Below are 17,731 nucleotides of genomic sequence, written 5' to 3'. Positions count from 1 at the left end.
TTTTTGTCAGTTGGTTATAGCATCTCAGCTTTAGAGATTTCAGTGTCAAAGTTAGTTGTCCTATAGTGAGAGAGAAAAATGCCATATATACACTTAGAAAATAAAGGGACTGTACATATAGCATATCTTTTAAACCATCAGTAGCCATAATATTTGAAATAAGCTATCGTGAAACAATCTCTCAGAAAGTAAGATTTTGCAATGATGAACCACTCATTAGTGAATTTCTATAAATATCTTGTAAGATACCTAAATTGAGCTAAGTGATATAACCAAGTAAAATCTATTTGATAGTGTAACTGAGGCAGGATGAGATGAGATGAATACCCCTTTAGATTATGTAAAGTTTTTCCTGTATACTGCATCTTGTGTATGCATTGTGAATATGCTTCAGTAGTCAAGTCAGAATATATCAGCTATAATTTGTGTTGTACAGGAATACAGACTGTTATTTTACAATTTATACATTTAATGGAGTATGAGTATGATGCAATTACTAGCCTAAACACTCTGATAGCAGTTTTTTGTCATCATCAGAATTCAGCAGTTCACTAGAATGCATTCAAGATCTTGAAAAAGCTATTAAGCTTCAAAGGAATATTTCTTAGCAAACAGGTTCATTGATACTATGGGAGCTGTTGAAGGAATTAAAAGATGTTGTATATGCTGAGAAAAACTTGTGGAGGTATTAATTTAAGGGAGGATGGTAATAAGCAGATCAAGTGTAACTATTTTCTGTGATTATTCTTGTTATTAATGAATAAGTGACAATTTTGATGATGCATCTGATAGTGAAATGGGTAAAACTGGTGCACAATTGTGACAATCTTCATGTAACAATAGCTTTTTCCTGAAATAGTATAGTCTGTAACTCATGGTTTCTAAACCCATCAAGATATTAGAGGGGGTGGTTGTCACAAAACTCATTTGGGGCAAGTCATACTGTCTTTATATATTTTCCTATTTTAATTGTATAAAGCTTATTATATCTTCAAAAATGGAAGAAAAAGAAAAGAAAAAGTCCCAATGACATTGAAATTAGTCAAAAATTTTAAGTTTAGCGTAGATACTAACTTAGATACATGCAACAGAATTTCAGTTAGTATATCATGTGCATGTAGCATTTTCATTTCTAACATTAAATATAGATTATTTTGCAATTTGACAATTAAAATCCGGTAATTTTTAATCTAGTTACATATTGTACTGTATAGACAGTTATACTCTACCATAAATGTATTTGTAGGGCCAGCCATAAAAACTGAGAAATTTAGGTCAATGGTAGTTGAATGATATAATGATCACCTGTACCCATTAGAGCCATGCATAATGAAGACTTCTTTGAAAGTGAACGATGTTTATGAGAGTAATTTTACCAAGGTAAAATGCATCATGACTTAGGTTGTGTTTTTGAAATGTGAGATCAAATCTAAATCACATACGTACCTTACTTGACAGTCGTAGGAAGAAGGTAGTACTTCTAACATTTTAATCAGGTATTACAAAAGCACAAGAAAATTGGTCATACTGAAATATAAGAAAAATTAAATTGAATAGTAGATAGAATCAAACTTCATAACTTGGCTGCTTTTGTCATAGTCAGTAAACTAAGTCTGGGTGACTCATAGAAATGGCAAAATGAGATCCATTTCAGTGATTTTAGTAAGAAAAATTATGCATAAAACATTAGAGACTGCATTAATACTCAGATGCTCCAATTATTTGTAAAAAAGAGGAACATTCCATTAAATAACCCTAGTTCAGTGGGTGGACAATATTATTAATAAACTGAAGTTTCAAAGATAATGACAAATTGTCAGCATTTTCTGGAATTGTAGAAAACTTTCTATTTCTTGCAGTATATGTAGCAGTGTCGCAATGAGGAAACAGGATTTTAAATTTTAAATTTTTCTTTTGCAGTTCTTCTTTGTATTGCATAAGAAGTTTGAACATGTGTCAACACTTCATGTTATCCATCATGGCTGTATGCCCATGAGTGTATGGTTTGGAGTCAAGTTTACTCCAGGTAAGATATTGTTTAGCTTTTTACTTATATGCTTTTATTTGCCCATGAGGCTTTTTTTATTCTTCTTGATTTACTAAATTAGTGTTATACAAATGTATTTATTTACTAAATTAGTGTTATACAATTTTATTAAAGTTCTATGCATGTTGCTGTAAGTCCATAGTCAGTATTAAATTTTGAAACCAGTAAAAATTATTTAGTTTTGGTTGGGAAATGTGTGTATGATTTCTTTTAAAAGATTCATACATATTTAATACTAAGTATCATAAGTGCTCTTAGAAAATAATTTTAGGTGAGGATGATAATGTGAAATTGAACAAGTATACATCCATATTTTACAGGTTTTATATGCGACTGAAAATTTAGTAGGCAGACTATCCAAAAACAACTTCAATATTCTGGAGGTACCAGCTGTAATAACCAAATTTTATGCCTTCTGCATTTTCTTTTAATTCATTGCAGGAAGACTGCCATATTACAGTTTGGAGACCAAGTTATACTGCTGATGAAAAGTCACATGAGGGTAAATACCCTCTATAGCTATATTTACCTACATGATCTTTTATTTCTACACTTGGTAAAATTGTTCTACATTTTTCCATTACTTTCATTCACCAGTCACCAACCTGTTTTTATATACAAATAAAAAAATTTCTCTTTAGAATATCATTATTAATCATATGCATAGCAGAATGCATAAGAATACCAATAAAAAAATTATCTTAAGAAAATATACAAAACATTTAAAATGTTGAAAAAATTCACTGTAGATTACTATGAAGAGTCTAGGAGAAAACTAACATTTGAATATGAAAAATAAGCATGATTACTAATACCTTATGACTAATAACTGGTGTTGAAAATATATGTGACAGAAAGAAATATATTTTCAATAATAATTTCAAAACCACATACAGCTAGTTGTCGACTTACAACCTATGCAAGTTACGACTGATCGACTATCCACAACTAAAACGACTGGGAGGTGACTGGAGCAAGAAAGAATGGTGTCCAGCAGAACATACAACAATTTTTCCCCAGCTCCTGCCTCTCCACACACGCAGCTCACTTTTCGTGCTGCTAATGACTATTATCATGCATAGGCAACAAGGATATAACTCCAGTAAACTTAAGCCATCAAACACAACCGTAGATAAAATTGAGAGAGAATAATGTTAATCAAAACTTCAGGTCTTGAAAGAACACATTTTACTGTTGTTTTCACGTCGATAAAAGATAAGTAATGTACATAACGGTAAAGCTCGTATTATGAAGAAATCAAGTGAAAATATCGAATGGAATCACGTAATATTTTTACACAATAAACATGCCCACAACGCAATTTATTAACAAAAAAATAATTTAGTTCACGAGACTTATTAAATTCATATTTTGACCTAAAAACACGTCGCATAATGACAGATTACCTTGTCTCATATAAGTAAAGTATCTAGATATTTTATGCTAACTAGAAGCAAGGTAATTTGCTCCAAATTGAGTTAAGTACGGCGAACTAAACTCGTATTTGCCATCAGCTGATTTCCAAACCAAAACATTTACTGCTTTGTTAGTATTTTATGATGCAATAATATGAGAATGCATACAATATTATTGGATACAGTAATGTATACATTTTTAAAAGATTCACGGAAAAGATGCATATTCATTGTGTTTTTATTTCATAAATATATGTAGCCATCACCGCCTAACATCGCTCAATTAGGTATGCCGATGTCGGTCCAAATCTGATTCCCGTTTCGTGCCCAATTTTTTTTTTTTTTTTTTTTTTTTTACTACTGACATATCATAATCAGAATGCATTGAACCTCCAAAATTGGCTTATAGTAATAAATTACTAAATTATATTGTATATGTAGTATACTGTAGACTAGGCTACTGTATTTGTATAACTTATACGATATACGTACCATGATTACATCATCATCGTATATGCAAGGCTAACTTGTTAAATGTTATTCAATTTCTCTTTGTACTGAATTATCATAAGCCAATGTGCATTGAACCTAGAGAAATAGCTGAAATTAATAATGACTATGCCATCCATGTATAAAGTATGCTGTGTAGTGTAGGCTAGGCTACCCTACATGTAAAGATGGTACTGATTACCCTAGTGTAGGCTAGGCTAGTTTAATATTGTTACGGTAAATTAACATGGGCTGACTTACGTCCAAATCGATTTACGACCGGTTGGTCGTAACCAATTGTGGTCGTAAGTTGACAACTTCCTGTACTCACTAAAAGGAAAATCTCTCCATAATCTCATCTCTTATCTTTACAATGTCACACATGGGCAGAAAAAGTCAACTGAATTGTGCAGATTAAGATGGAAAGCAGCCAAACACACAACACCTCATCTCTAAGGTCATCAGTTATTAACTTGCATAAGCAGCATTATTCAGTAGCTTTTCATCAACAGAGCAACATATTTAGTACAGGCAGTCCCCACTTATTGGTGGCATCAGTTAATGGCGTTTTGATTTTACGAAGCTTGGCTAACGACATTGTTAACCAGATTTTCGGGGATGCTGGTAAACGGTTTATCAGTGTCCACAGGCCGTTTATCAGCGTTGATAGGCAGGTTATCACCATCAGTAAGCTATTTTCAAAGTTGGTAAGTGGTTTGTCAGTGCCCGGTTGGCATTTAGAATGTTGGGAATCCCATTTAATACCGAAATTACTCTGATGTTTTCGTTATCGACGATTTTAGGTTATTGTCGCTCAGCCAGGAACGGAACCCCTGCCATTAACTGGGGACTGCGTATATATATGGATATGGTGGAAGAAAGAGGAAATATGAATACCATACATAGTTGACTTTGTTCCACTAGGCATACTATTCTCCAAGATCAGCATATCATTGGAACAACTCAAACTCATTAACACAATACGTACTGTACAGGCAGTCCCCGGTTATAGGCGGGGCTTCCGTTCTCAGTAGGGTGCTGATAAGTGAAAACCATCATTAACCGAAACATGGTGCTGATAATTATTCAATGGTGCCAATAACCAGTTAATGGCATCTCCTTTAGGTATGTTATGGTGCCATAACTATTATTGGCACCTTATGGTTCCAATAACCAACCGGAACTTGGTGCATTATGACGCCATAAATTACTGATTTTCATAAAACTGTATTGCCATTAACCGAGTCCGCCAATAACTAGGGACTGTGTGTATTCCCTTGGTTATCTGGATGTACACTATCCACAACTTGGCATTATGCAAATGAAACTGCAGCTGCCACCACCCCTTCCCCCTCTTATACAAGGAGATATATACAATAAACAAAAATTAATAAAAGCTTTCCATTTCATTGCAGTGCTGCACAGGTAGAAAAAAATTATGGTAACTGTTAAGTTATAGCACACTTAGAAAGGGGTATTATGGGAGGATAGACGGGTAATGCATTGGTAGGGAGAAGCAGATTGGTAAGGACTGGAAGGGCCCTTATCTGCTTAGGGGCTTTCGTGACTGTTATTGGCACTAAAGCAATAAAGTCATGTAAAACATCATTTGGGTTTAAAGCAATAACCTCATGCAAAACATCATTATGTTTAATGCTTTTAGTAGTAAACAGAGGTGTGTCTTGCCTACAATAACTTCATATAAGTTTTGTGGATGGGGGAGGAGTACTGTACTTTTAAGCTTGTCATAACTGTTATAAGCTAAAAAGCAATATCATCATTGAATACCATTTGAATATATCCTTTAGGGTATTATGGAGATACAATAAGAATATGTCATAGAAGTTTACCTCTCTCATCGGCTTCTTGTGTCTGTGTGTTGTTTAGATTAAGCTGCTCTTATTATTCAAGAGTCCTACACTTCTCACTTTCCTCCATATTCCCCTCCTCCAATGTATAACAGACCCCTTTTTTACAAAAAAAATTTTGAAAACAAAAAAAGGTGGCAGCACCCATAAGTTAATTGTAGTTGTGCAGTTTTGACTTCCAGTGCACTGAGGAAGTGTGAATTTAGCTGATGTAGCATATTGATTATTGTAATTTTTCCATTTCATTTAAAAAAATGCTTTTTTTAAGGTTTTTCAAGTTCATTGATTTTAAAACTGACATACCAGCAAACTAAAAAACATATAGATGACAGAATACATATACAGTATAAACTGCCCAGCCATGTTATGTTAGAAAAGTTTCTTGCCCATCAGTATCTCAGTGTATATGTGCATGTGTGTATACATATATGTATGCATCACATTGAGGTAAACTACTATATGCACTTCCAGTGCATTTGCTTGCTTTTCTCTTTTTCTCTCTGGGTTATTCCTTATTGCTATTTTTTTACATCATCTGAAACACACTGTAATCTACTTCAGCTTATGTATTGCTGCAATACATCTTTAATGAGCCCTGTATATACAGATTATGTTAAATCTTTTAGATTTTTTAAAGTGGAGGTACCAAAATGCAGTACAGAATGGTAAACTACAGTACAAACTTGCTGTGCGTATATTTTCTCTTTTCTTTCTCTCTATGATTTCTTCTTTATTTAAAAAAAAACATAAAAGGTTTTAGAAGTCTGCACCATCTAAGTTTCACACACACAAATTGCTGTTGTACATCTGTATTATGTTTTTTTTAATTGTATTCACAAATTTCCAAGACCCACCAGGGCCTTCAATGCATTTTTGTGGATAGTCAAGGTATTACTGTACTGAGAGCAATTGTGACTGGCTGACACAGTGGGCCACACTTTATTGTCTATGAAGAGGTAGAAGAATTTGTTCCTCCTCTTGACCTTTATGTGATTTTAGCTGTTAAACTTGTAATTGTATCCACTCTTAATCTGTTCATTATGCAAGGAATAGTAATTCTATTTAAGGTTCTAGTAGACAACAAAATGTCAAAACTTAATAGTAAAAAGTTGAAAGTTGGTATATTAGATTGCAAAATCCAAGTGTGAAAGGTTGCGTTCAGCCGTTTGATTTTAAAAGCATAAGAAAAGAGAGAAATTTTCCCTTAGGAGTTTTAGTGTAAATAAGAAAAATGTGCAATTCAATTATTTGTAAGTTTTTCATTATTCTTAATGTAATATTTTAAAGTGCCATGTTTGGTATCTATATGTCTTTCACTTTTTATCATTCTTTGATTTTTTGCCACAGCAGTGGATAGCATCTTTGGATTTATTTTTAAATACAGTAATCCTTTAATTATTTGCATTCACTTTATTCAGCACTCGATACTACCTGCAGAGCCCCAGCACCACAATATATGTTTGATGTACAGTATATATAGTTCATAAAAATTTTAAAAAACTTTGCTCTGATAGTTAACAAACAATGCATGCGCAAGAAGTGTTGGCATTAACAGTCTGAGAAAGGGTTATTGGGGAGTTCAGAAGTTGGAGAAAGTTTTTTGGGTGGGGGGGGTAGGGGGAGGTAGGAAGGCTGGGTGGGGAGGGATTGACAGTGCTGGGCAGGCAGGAACAAGTGTTAATAACACTACTTACAGGCATAAGCATGCAGAGCAAGGGGGTTGGGGGTGAGATGGGAAGGCCAGTTGGGATGGTTGGTAGGGAAGGGTGTTTGACTTTATGATAGCTCTTACAATTGACATGTCATGCTTGATAAGTAATTTTGTTTATCACTTTTAATTCCCTGATATGGATACATCAACATTTTGGGTAGATACCATAAAAAGTAACCAGGAGTAAATTCCCTACATTGTAGAAAGTTAACATCGTTAGCTTTTACTGAAGATGAAAATCAAGCGTAAACGAAGGGTGTTGTTGATGGTATAATCTTTTAGCTGTTACTTTTTTTAGCCAGCCCAGTAGGAGTTGGATGTTTTGATCCATTGGTCTGGTTTTTTAGAAATTCCTGGTAATAATTGTTAGGTATAGGTATTCAGGCATTCCCTATTTATTGCCCCCGTAGGGGGATAGCGACATCAGTGCAGCTCATTCATTGCAATGTAGGCATTACTTGAGGTTCTTTGCAGTGTCCCTTCGGCCCCTAGCTGCAACTACTTTCATTCCTTTTACTGTACCCCATTCTTATTCTCTTTCTACCATCTTACTGTCCACCCTCTCCTTACAATTTTTTCATAGTGCAACTGTGAGGTTTTCCTCTTGTAACACCTTTCAAAACTTTTGCCGTCTATTTCCATTTCAGGACTGAATGGCCTTAGTTGCCTCAATGTTTGGCATAATGCCAAAAATCTATATAAATAAAAAATCTTATCTATTGCATATTTTCTTCACAGGTGGTCACAGTACTTTCTTCGGCTTCATTAATACTTTTGTACATATTGTCATGTATACATACTACATGTTGGCTGCCATGGGACCCAGGTACCGTCGTTACATTTGGTGGAAGAAATACCTCACCAACCTTCAGATGATCCAGTTCATTATGATCTTTGCCCATGCTTTCCAAGTAAGTTCCTTCATAATTTGTAGTAATTGCTTAGTCATGTGTGGAAATTTTAGTAGTATTCATTATAAAAATGAAATAATTTCTAATATGGGTTTCACATTTTGTATCCATAATTTCATTTATTTTTGTAAGATATGTTAATATTTTTTTCTTTCAGCTTTGCTTCACTGAGTGCAATTACCCTCGTGCCTTCATGTGGTGGATTGGTGGTCATGCAGTTATGTTCTTCTTCTTGTTTGCAAACTTCTACATCAAAGCATATCTTAATGGGGCATCAAAAGCCAAGGTAAATATTGGTAATGTTATAGATTTACTACAAAATACCTTCGCATAATTTTCATTCCAAAATTGACATGAATGTTAAATGTACATGGAAACATCATGGAAAATAAGGGCCAAATAACAAAATACTGCATTTTCCTCAAAATTTCTTCGATCTTTATGGGTAAAGATGAGTATGCCTTTTGTTTTTAGTTACAAGTATTACTGAATATGAATGGAATAAATAGAATTTTTTTTTTTTCCTTTTAATTTTTTTTTTTTTATTATATAACATATTACTATAATTTTTGTGTATTATTATGAAACATATTTTGAGGAACATCAAAACTACTTGTTTTGTACTAAATAACTGGTTTTGTCTTAAGGTTTATTATTTCCTTAATTTTGCTGTAAGATATTTTTATCAAGATATTTTTAACAAGTGAAATTCTGCTTTGATTCATGTTAAGGCACTCGATCTATTTTCCATTGAACTGTATAATTTGGTTCTTCATAAATTCTCCAAAACTCACAGGGAGAACTATATAAACCACTTTAAATGTAGTTAACCACATCAATTAGGGAAACAAACTTATCATCATTGAACTAAACTATGGGAAACTGTATAAGGTTAGAGCTGAGGTTCATAATTATGTGGAATCTTAAATGCCAGGTTCTGCCAATTCAAGCCTTCCCTAGGGAGAGAAAAGACCTGTTGAAATCACCCACCCAGTAACTAGTAGAAAGGGGATAATCACGTGTGGTTCTAGCATACCTGTCTTTGTAAAAGAAATATCTGTAGTCATTACTGGAACTTTTAATAGGTCTTAGGAAACTAATAAGTGAGCTGTGTAGGGAACAATGTTCTTATTTAGCACAGTCAGTATTTAAGTTATGTTTTTTGGCTACTTTCTCAAAATATAGAATAATTTAAGAGGGTGTATGTAACTTTCAAACAAAGTAAACATGAAACATCAATGAACCACAATTTTTTAAAATTTATTGTATCAATTTATCCAGTACTGTATTAAAATATTTTTATAATTCACATATACAGTACATTGTATATTTTAATTTATTTAGAATCGTAGGAAGCAAAATGAATACCTACTTTTTAAAAATAATTTTTCTTTCTTCCATGAATCGTGTATCTTTTAAGGATTGTGTTCAGCAAAGTACACAGCTGAGAAAAATCTTTTAGAATCTCTGTTTAATTCAATTCTGTTTTTTTTTTATTTCAGGCCCTGTTAGCAAATGGACATTCAAAAATGAATGGGTTTTCTAATGGTCATATACCTAATGGAATTACAAAACTCAATGGCCATGCCAATGGCCATGCCAATGGCCATGCCAATGGACATGCTAATGGCCATGCCAATGGACATGCTAATGGCCATGCCAATGGACATGCCAATGGGCATGTTCTTGCTGATTCAGAGGCCTTTAGTGTAAGAGCTCGGAAATTGGTGTGTATGAATGTTGATACAGCTTTGGAATAACTGTGACCAACTCATCAGCATTTCTGCTTCTTAGCCATCAGCTAGCTCAACCAACGAATTGAATATTAAATACTGCAGATGTCATGGCTCAATGCCACGTACAACGTGTCGCTCGCATAACTTCTCCCAACCCAACTTGATGTCTAAGACAATACAAGCATAATCACAACTGTTTTGTTGAACTCAAACGCCAATAGAAAGCTTTTCAAAGTAATTATCTTAATGCACATAAATTCTATAGCCAGTAATAAATTGTTTGTAGATTCAGAAAAGATTTTATTCTCTTGTTTTGTGATTCCACTGTAACACCATTAATTTATACGTACTTAGCTTTCAGAAAATTAAAATAAATTTATTTTAAAATCTAGTTATTTTGCATTGTTGAATCTATGAATTCCATAAATTGGTGAAATCTTGCTTTGTTTGGTGTATGAGGTTTTCAGAACAGATTCATCCAAGTATAATGACAGAGTTGTTTCGGCTACTTATAATTTTTTATTTTATAAATCTGGGAACTGTGTTCATGGAATAGGGCAGTAATAAATAAAGTACTGCACATTGCATTAATTCCATCAGTGTCATAGTAGTTGCACATTACATATATTTTGATGTATTAAATATACAGCCTTACAATGTTTTAATAGAAAATTGTTTGAAAAAGTAAGCCGTGACTTGCACAGTAAAGATACTACTGTAAGTAATGTAAACTGTTCCATAAGCTATGTACCTTTGGCTATTCAATCGAAGGTGCTGGGGAAGTATGATACTTTATTTTATTGGTGTTCAAGTGAAAATCCATGACTGAATAAAGTTTAAATGTTACTTGTATTCAGCACTTATGAAGATGGATAACAGTAGTTGAAGCACAGGTCTCCAATTTTTGCCGGATATCAAGTAAAGTATATAATTATGTTGATTTGCTTGAAGTTTAGATAAGAGAATGTGCAGTAAAGAATCATGAAATATCATTAGTAGATATTAGGCACAAAATATATCCTTATTTTTAAAATGAGTACAGTTGAAGTACATCGCTGGAAACAAAAAGGCCTACAGAATTTCCCCCCACGACAATTAAAGTTTGATGGTAAATTTGACTAAAGGCTCCTTGTAAACTTGTCATGGAAATTGCATTTAGTCTACATTACCCAGTTGCCCATCTTGCCACAGAATGGTCAAATGACCCATTAAGTCAGTTTACAACCAAATATTTCAGACCACACAGTGTATATAATGTTAGGTCAGTAAGGAAAGTAGCATTTTTCCTATTTGTTCATTTGTTTTTCCCTGTCTTATTTTAGGAGTTAATGACATGGTAAAAGCCAAACTTCAGCAGCTGCAACACATCAAAATATTGATTATAAACTTTCTAAACCCCATGGAAATATCATCATCATCATTATTATTATGAGCCAGTTATATGGTGCCTTTGTCATAACAACATTGTAGGAGGGTAGTTAATCTTAGTGGTTTCATCTTATGAAGCCTTGTGCTAATGAAGTTTTGGATCCTTTCCTTTTCAAAACTTATTTTTGTATGTGAATGGGACTGTCCACTGAAATGTGATAAGAATTTTCCTTTGGATTTTAAGTATTTTTTCTATTTTTCAAAGTTCATTATTCCTTTATTCAGCATCCCATATAATAACTAGCTGCAGACATATGTAATTTAAAATTAATGGAGATTTTTTATTGTATGAATTTTTCGTTAAACATTTCCAATAAAAATTACCTGAAGCTTACCAACTGCCATCTATTTTAAGAGCAATTTGGTCTCAGTGATGACACGTGGGCTAATTTGCACTGACATGGGTACAGCAGGCTAATTATGTTGTAGATCAAGGTATGGTTGTACTAATTAATTGTCAGAGAGCATGTACAGCTTTCAACAGCCACCAGTTATGTTATTATAGAACAGGATATGCAAATAAAACTAAGAGATGTTGGCTGAAATATTAACAGTATCAAGTGAAGGGGTAATATTTTTGTATTCCATTTTCTTTTAGCATCTGAAAAGTTTCTGTTGAATCAGAAGGATTGTGTGTGTGTGCATTTTTTTATTACATTATCTCAGTGATGTAAGGATGCATTGATGGCTGCTGAAGGTTGTTAACTTCTGATAATAATTAGCAGGACCCTCATTTTTCTCTCTCTCTCTCTCTCTCTGTTTTTGACAGCTGTTAGTTGACAGAAGTTTTAATAAACATAGTGTGAATTGTGCCTTAGAGCAGTTTCAGATTGCTTCTTAGAACAGGGTTTTAGGGGAAATAAAGTTTTATGGCATTTTGTGTAATTTTCATTTTTATTTTAATTCAGGACACATGAGGCCTTCATTCTATGTACCCCATGCTGGTATTCTACAGTTTCTGCAAAACTGTAGTCATGCACAGTAAATTGGTGTTTCCTTGCAGTATAGTTAATAAATTTATAATTTTTGTCAACTGCAGTATTCCGTTGATCACAAGTTAGCCTCTTGAGTTAACTCCTGTTGTGTGGGAATTGTACATAGTTAAGTTAGTGAATTAAGCACTCAACAAGCATAGAGACAAACATGCTAATACTTGGGTATTGAGCATAAGCTTCAGTTACTTTCATGTTTATTATTTTTTAAGGGTTCATGATTTTGAAGATAATTGTTTTCTCATGAGCAAAATTGATGCCTGAAAAAGAAATGCCATACTTGCTAATTTATAAAAGTTAGATAACCAAAGTCTGTTTTTCTGGTAGATTAAGGTTAAAAAAAAATTTTGTTTAATATCAAATTCCAAACCATATGTTGTTTTTCATATTGCTACTACAGTAAGCAGCTTTATGTGTGAATCTTGGAAGAGTAAGATTATATGCTCTGTATAATGCAATTTTCTTTATTGACATTTTTGGTGCATTATACACAACTATTTAGCTGAGCAAATTTTTTGACAAAACAATACAGTATTTAATTCTGGCCCGTTATCCAAGTATTACATTGTTTCAATGCCTGAATTATTTTTTGGTATATCTTAGGTTTTCTGAATTTCCAAACTAAAGTTAAAGGTATGCAAGAAACTTTAAAATTTCCTCTACAGTTGTTGCAAACATTTAGATAAAATCAGTTTACAGTATACCCATCTTACTCTTGCATTTGTTTTGTAAATATTTGGACATGAATTTTAATTTTACAGAAGTTATTTCACTGTTGATTAAAATTATTTTTTCTTTTTCCTTTGAGCTTTTTATTTATTTTCCAAGCATGATGGCAAGGATAGCTACCACTGACCAACCTGGGACTGGTGTAAGGTTGTAATGCCAAAGCCCAAAAGTGGAAGTAGTACAACATAAAATGTATTACATTTCACACACTGACCCTTTGTATTACTTGATCTGTTAACCCATTATGCTATACACTTTATTTTATATTCAGGACATGTCTTAATAAATTACCACCCTCAGGGTTATTTTTTTTCTACATTCCGTTGCTCCATTAATTATGTGTGTATGTATATGAGTCTTGAGTCTGATGTTTATGATGTGAGGAGAACACACGGTCTCCTGTAACTTTTTTTTTTATTTGCTTGCAAAATAATATCAATGCAGATTATAAATTAGGGAATTAAGTTGTATTGTCACTTCACAGTGTAATATTTGTTGTTTCACTTTAAAATCATTGTTTTGCAAGCATAGGTGTTGTTAAGTACAGATGGAATGTTTTGCAAGGATAATTTGTATACAGTATGTAAAACATGTTCATTTTTCTAACTGTGTTTTATTTAAAACCCAGGTTTTGTTTCAAAGTGCCTTAATATGCTGTGGAAGATGGGGTAAAAACATGCATAGACTTAATGTTTGAACTAATTTTAACTTAATGCATCCAGGTATAACAGAATTTTTGTGGGTCTATTAAATCTTGGTACTTTTGTCAATTTTATCAACCCCCAAAAATATCTTCCAGCCTCAGGGTTTTGTATTTGTAGTGGCTCTAATTCTTGATTTGTATATCCAGTACAGATTTTTATTTATTCTACAAGTGTATTGAACAGGAGCTTATTATGAATGCTGGTTGAGTGTATGCCAGTAAGCTTTAAAGATTATTTGTGCTCTTTTAAGTGCCCACCCTATTGGGGACTACAATTGCATATCTCAGGACCTTGAAGGAAATGTACTAGAACATATTGTGAATTCAAATAAACTGCACCATCTATGTAACAACAAAACAAATAGTACATATTTCTCAAAAGCACATGAGACTTTACTATCACTGGATGCTCACTTTGGGCATCTTGCTTAGATTTTAATGTTATGATTTGTGTACTAACAATAATTTTTTCCATTTTAATTTCACTTATGCAAAATAATCCTACTAGTTATATTCCTTAGTACTGTATTAATAAAGCTGACTGGACAATATACCAGTTACCCTCAAGGCGTCCTTCCTTCCATTTGAATATCAAAGAGATCACAATGGAACTAACAATTTGTTTGCAAAAGCTATCAAAATGACTGTAGGTAAAGCCATATCAAATTCTATAACACATCCTAGCAAACACAAAGTACCTTGGGGGTTTGGCACTGTATGAATTAATATAACACTTCAGTTGGAAGATCCAACAATCTCAAACGAAAGGTTGAACATAATTGAAAGAATACTATCTGTGCAAGGAAACCTAGTAAAAATATGTAAAATTTTCATAGAAATAAATGCATTAAAACTAGTGCACAACAGATTTTGTAAGGTTTAGAAAAGAAGTTAAGCAAATTACATGTATTGATAATGTGTTTCGAGTATCTCCAGCAATACTCCTATACTGAATCAAACTTACTATTTACATTTTTAAAGAGCACATAATACAAAATTAAGTATGGGAGAATTAGATAAAGTACTGTTCCCTGTAGGGGGTTAGTGCTATCAGTACACCTCGTGCAGTGCACTGTAGGCATTACTTAGGGTCTTTGCAGCATGCCTTCGGCTCCTAGTTGCAACCCTTTTCGTTCCTTTTACTGTAAATCCTTTCATATTCTCTTTCTTCCATCTTACTTTCCACCCTCCTAAAAATTGATTCATAGTGCAAATGCAAGGTTTTCCTCCTGTTACACCTTTCGAACTTTTTACTGTCGATTCCATTTCAGCACTGAATAACCTTATAGATCCCAGTGCTTGGCCTTTGGCCTAAATTCTATTTACCATTATTAGATTTATACATTGTTCATACGCGAACAAACCTTTGGTCTTAACAATAGAATAGGATCATTTCTAGCGCCTAGCTGGATCCGGTTAAAAAGCAGATGAAAGCAAGGAATCTTGTGATATCTGGCAACGCATGCGTAGATCGGGTGAAGAGTGGTCAAACGCCGCTCATCTACGCCAGTCTTTTTCTTAACCAGCTGGGTGAGAGTTGTGTTTTCCTCTCGGCCTTTTCCCAGTTCATTGCCCGTTTCGTCTCTCTTAGTGTGTGTGTGTTTTTACCTGGTATTATGGCTGCTTCTGCTCCTTCTCGACGTCAGCGTGTGTGCCCCGGAGTTCCTGGGTTTCCTTGTTCTCATTTTTTGGCTTCTGCAGAGACGGACCCTCACATCACACGCAGTAGGTGTCGTTCGAATTTTTGTACGATTACGAATCCTTGTACAGAATGCCGGGCATGGCCTAAGGAGCAGTGAAGGAAGTTTTATGGTAAGAGGGAACATCGGAGTCTCCACTCTTCCTACTTGGGAGGGCTTTGCTCCTATTCCCGATGTTTCATCTTCCGCAGTAGTCAACCCCCATAGTAGCGTTGTCCCTGCATCTCCTTCCTTTTCTTCCATTGATTCGTCAATGGAAGTATGGGGAGGTCGCCAGGGTAATTTCTGTAATGTCGTCCCCTCTTCCTCGGGAGCTTTTTCGGTTCCCGAGAAGGGTGAGGTTTTTCATCATTCTCTTCTCTTCCAGAGTCAGAGGCGTCCAAAATGGCGGCGATTTGGAAGACGCTTGGGCTAGGGGGTACCCCGTCCTTGGAGGGTTTGCTAACGCATTTTGTGGAAGCTCGCACCCCCCCTTCCCAGTCCATCCAGGCCATCACCCCTCCTCCCAGCCTCGTCTTCGCAGGTAGGAGCAGTCGGCCATCTTGTATTGCTCCACTAGTGTCTGCCGGCGCCGCTTTGTATCGGAGTGACACTGCGGCGTCAGCCCCATTGATGACGTCACGGGGTCCATCTTAATGTATTCCTCCGCCAGTGGCGTCTCTTTCGCCCTTGCACAGAGGGGAAGCCGTGACGTCACTCTCATCGATGAGTATCTCCCAGTCGCCTCCTCTGATCCGCCTGGCTTAGCTGCGACGTCATCACTGCCGCCCAGTTTGCAGAACTCCCATCCTTGTCTTCGGAGCCTTCTCTGGCACATCAGTCTGAGGACATATGCCAGGCAAAGCTTCAGAGGCTGGACTCTGTATTGGACGTGAAGTTGGCTGCCTTATCGGTTGGGAGGACTGGTAGGAAATGCGTTGCTTCGTCCCCGCCTTCCGAGAAGAGTGCGCATAAAAAGCTAGTGCTGTCTTCCTCTCCCTCTTCCCCCTCTACGCCTCGTCGGCGTATCAAGCGTTGGAAGGCTAAGGACTTTGCCCTTCCTTCACCGTCTAGGGAGGAACAACACGGACGTGTTCCCGAGAGTGCTGTGGTTTCGTGCAGTGTTAGTGTTGTGTGTTCTGCAGGGGTTGCTTTGCTGCCGAATCTCGAACGTGCAACCAACTCACCCCCCTCCGTCCTTGCACATCACAAGTGTGTTGCAACCTCCCCTGCCTGTGCACGTGTGTTAGTGCTCCTTCTTCTCCAAGGCCTATTCGTCGCCGTAAAGATCTGAAGGTGCCTGTCAAGAGGTCGAAGGTAGTGAGCACGGAGTTGGGGCAGCCAGAGTGTTTGCCTGCCTCTCTAACTGGTACTTCCAAGAATTCGACTATAACGGATTTTCAGTCAACCTCGAGCACTTCCCCCCCACCTAACGTACGTACGGCCGCCACGCCCGTGACCATTCATGGACGTCTAGAGTCACCTGTTGAGGTAAGTGATGTGCCTAGTGTTACAGTGGGTTTGTCTTGGAGGCTGACGCTTGGTCCCAGCCCAGATAGGCTAGTAGGGGTTTCGGATTGTTTGGCTGTTAACCCTCCTGTGAATTTTGGTGAAGAAGGCGCGTTAGAAAAGCCTACACATCCTTCTTGTCGTCGGTCGCGGGTGCTAGAGCAGGAGGGGGGAGACAAGACACTCCTTGCTTGGAAGCCTTGGTGGGAGCTACACACGACCCCAAATCATCTCTTCAGCTGCCGTTGTCGGGGCACGTTTAGTCAGTCTTGCAGAAGGTTAACGCCTCTGTTTCTGACCGGGACGGTTCACTTCGCTCTAGGGGCTCTACCAAACCACTACCCCCGCCTCTCACAAGACATAGGAAGTACTATACTACGAGCTCTGTGTTTTTGTTGTCATGCCACCTTAACCCAGACATCATTCGCCTGAAGCCGGGTTTGACTTTGGAACAGGTGAGGTCAGTGGCTCCGTCCTTATCTCGCAAGATGCCTTAGCTTTGGAATCTACGGCG

The 17,731-nt window shown here is 35.9% G+C and overlaps 1 protein-coding gene and 1 long non-coding RNA gene across 3 annotated transcripts in view; both read left to right on the top strand.

The window, feature by feature from the left end:
• The window catches only part of LOC135218434 (very long chain fatty acid elongase AAEL008004-like), a 91,048-nt gene extending 77,116 nt beyond the window's left edge, over positions 1 to 13,932 (top strand). For both annotated transcript variants that reach the window (XM_064254745.1, XM_064254744.1), the window contains exons 6-9: positions 1,921 to 2,026; positions 8,269 to 8,441; positions 8,599 to 8,727; positions 9,944 to 13,932. In XM_064254745.1, the coding sequence (XP_064110815.1) occupies positions 1,921 to 2,026; positions 8,269 to 8,441; positions 8,599 to 8,727; positions 9,944 to 10,201 (666 nt within the window). In that variant the 3' untranslated portion in view covers positions 10,202 to 13,932. The remainder of the gene's footprint in view (positions 1 to 1,920; positions 2,027 to 8,268; positions 8,442 to 8,598; positions 8,728 to 9,943) is intronic.
• LOC135218435 (uncharacterized) lies at positions 2,033 to 3,818 on the top strand. The gene is made up of 2 exons (XR_010315324.1): positions 2,033 to 2,549; positions 2,944 to 3,818. It is a non-coding gene; the product is annotated as an uncharacterized LOC135218435 (long non-coding RNA).
• Positions 13,933 to 17,731: the final 3,799 nt, after the last annotated feature.

Source organism: Macrobrachium nipponense, chromosome 9 (genome assembly GCF_015104395.2).
Source record: "Macrobrachium nipponense isolate FS-2020 chromosome 9, ASM1510439v2, whole genome shotgun sequence".
NCBI classification, from domain to species: Eukaryota; Metazoa; Arthropoda; class Malacostraca; order Decapoda; family Palaemonidae; genus Macrobrachium; species Macrobrachium nipponense.
This window is presented reverse-complemented; position numbering and strand designations above follow the sequence as displayed.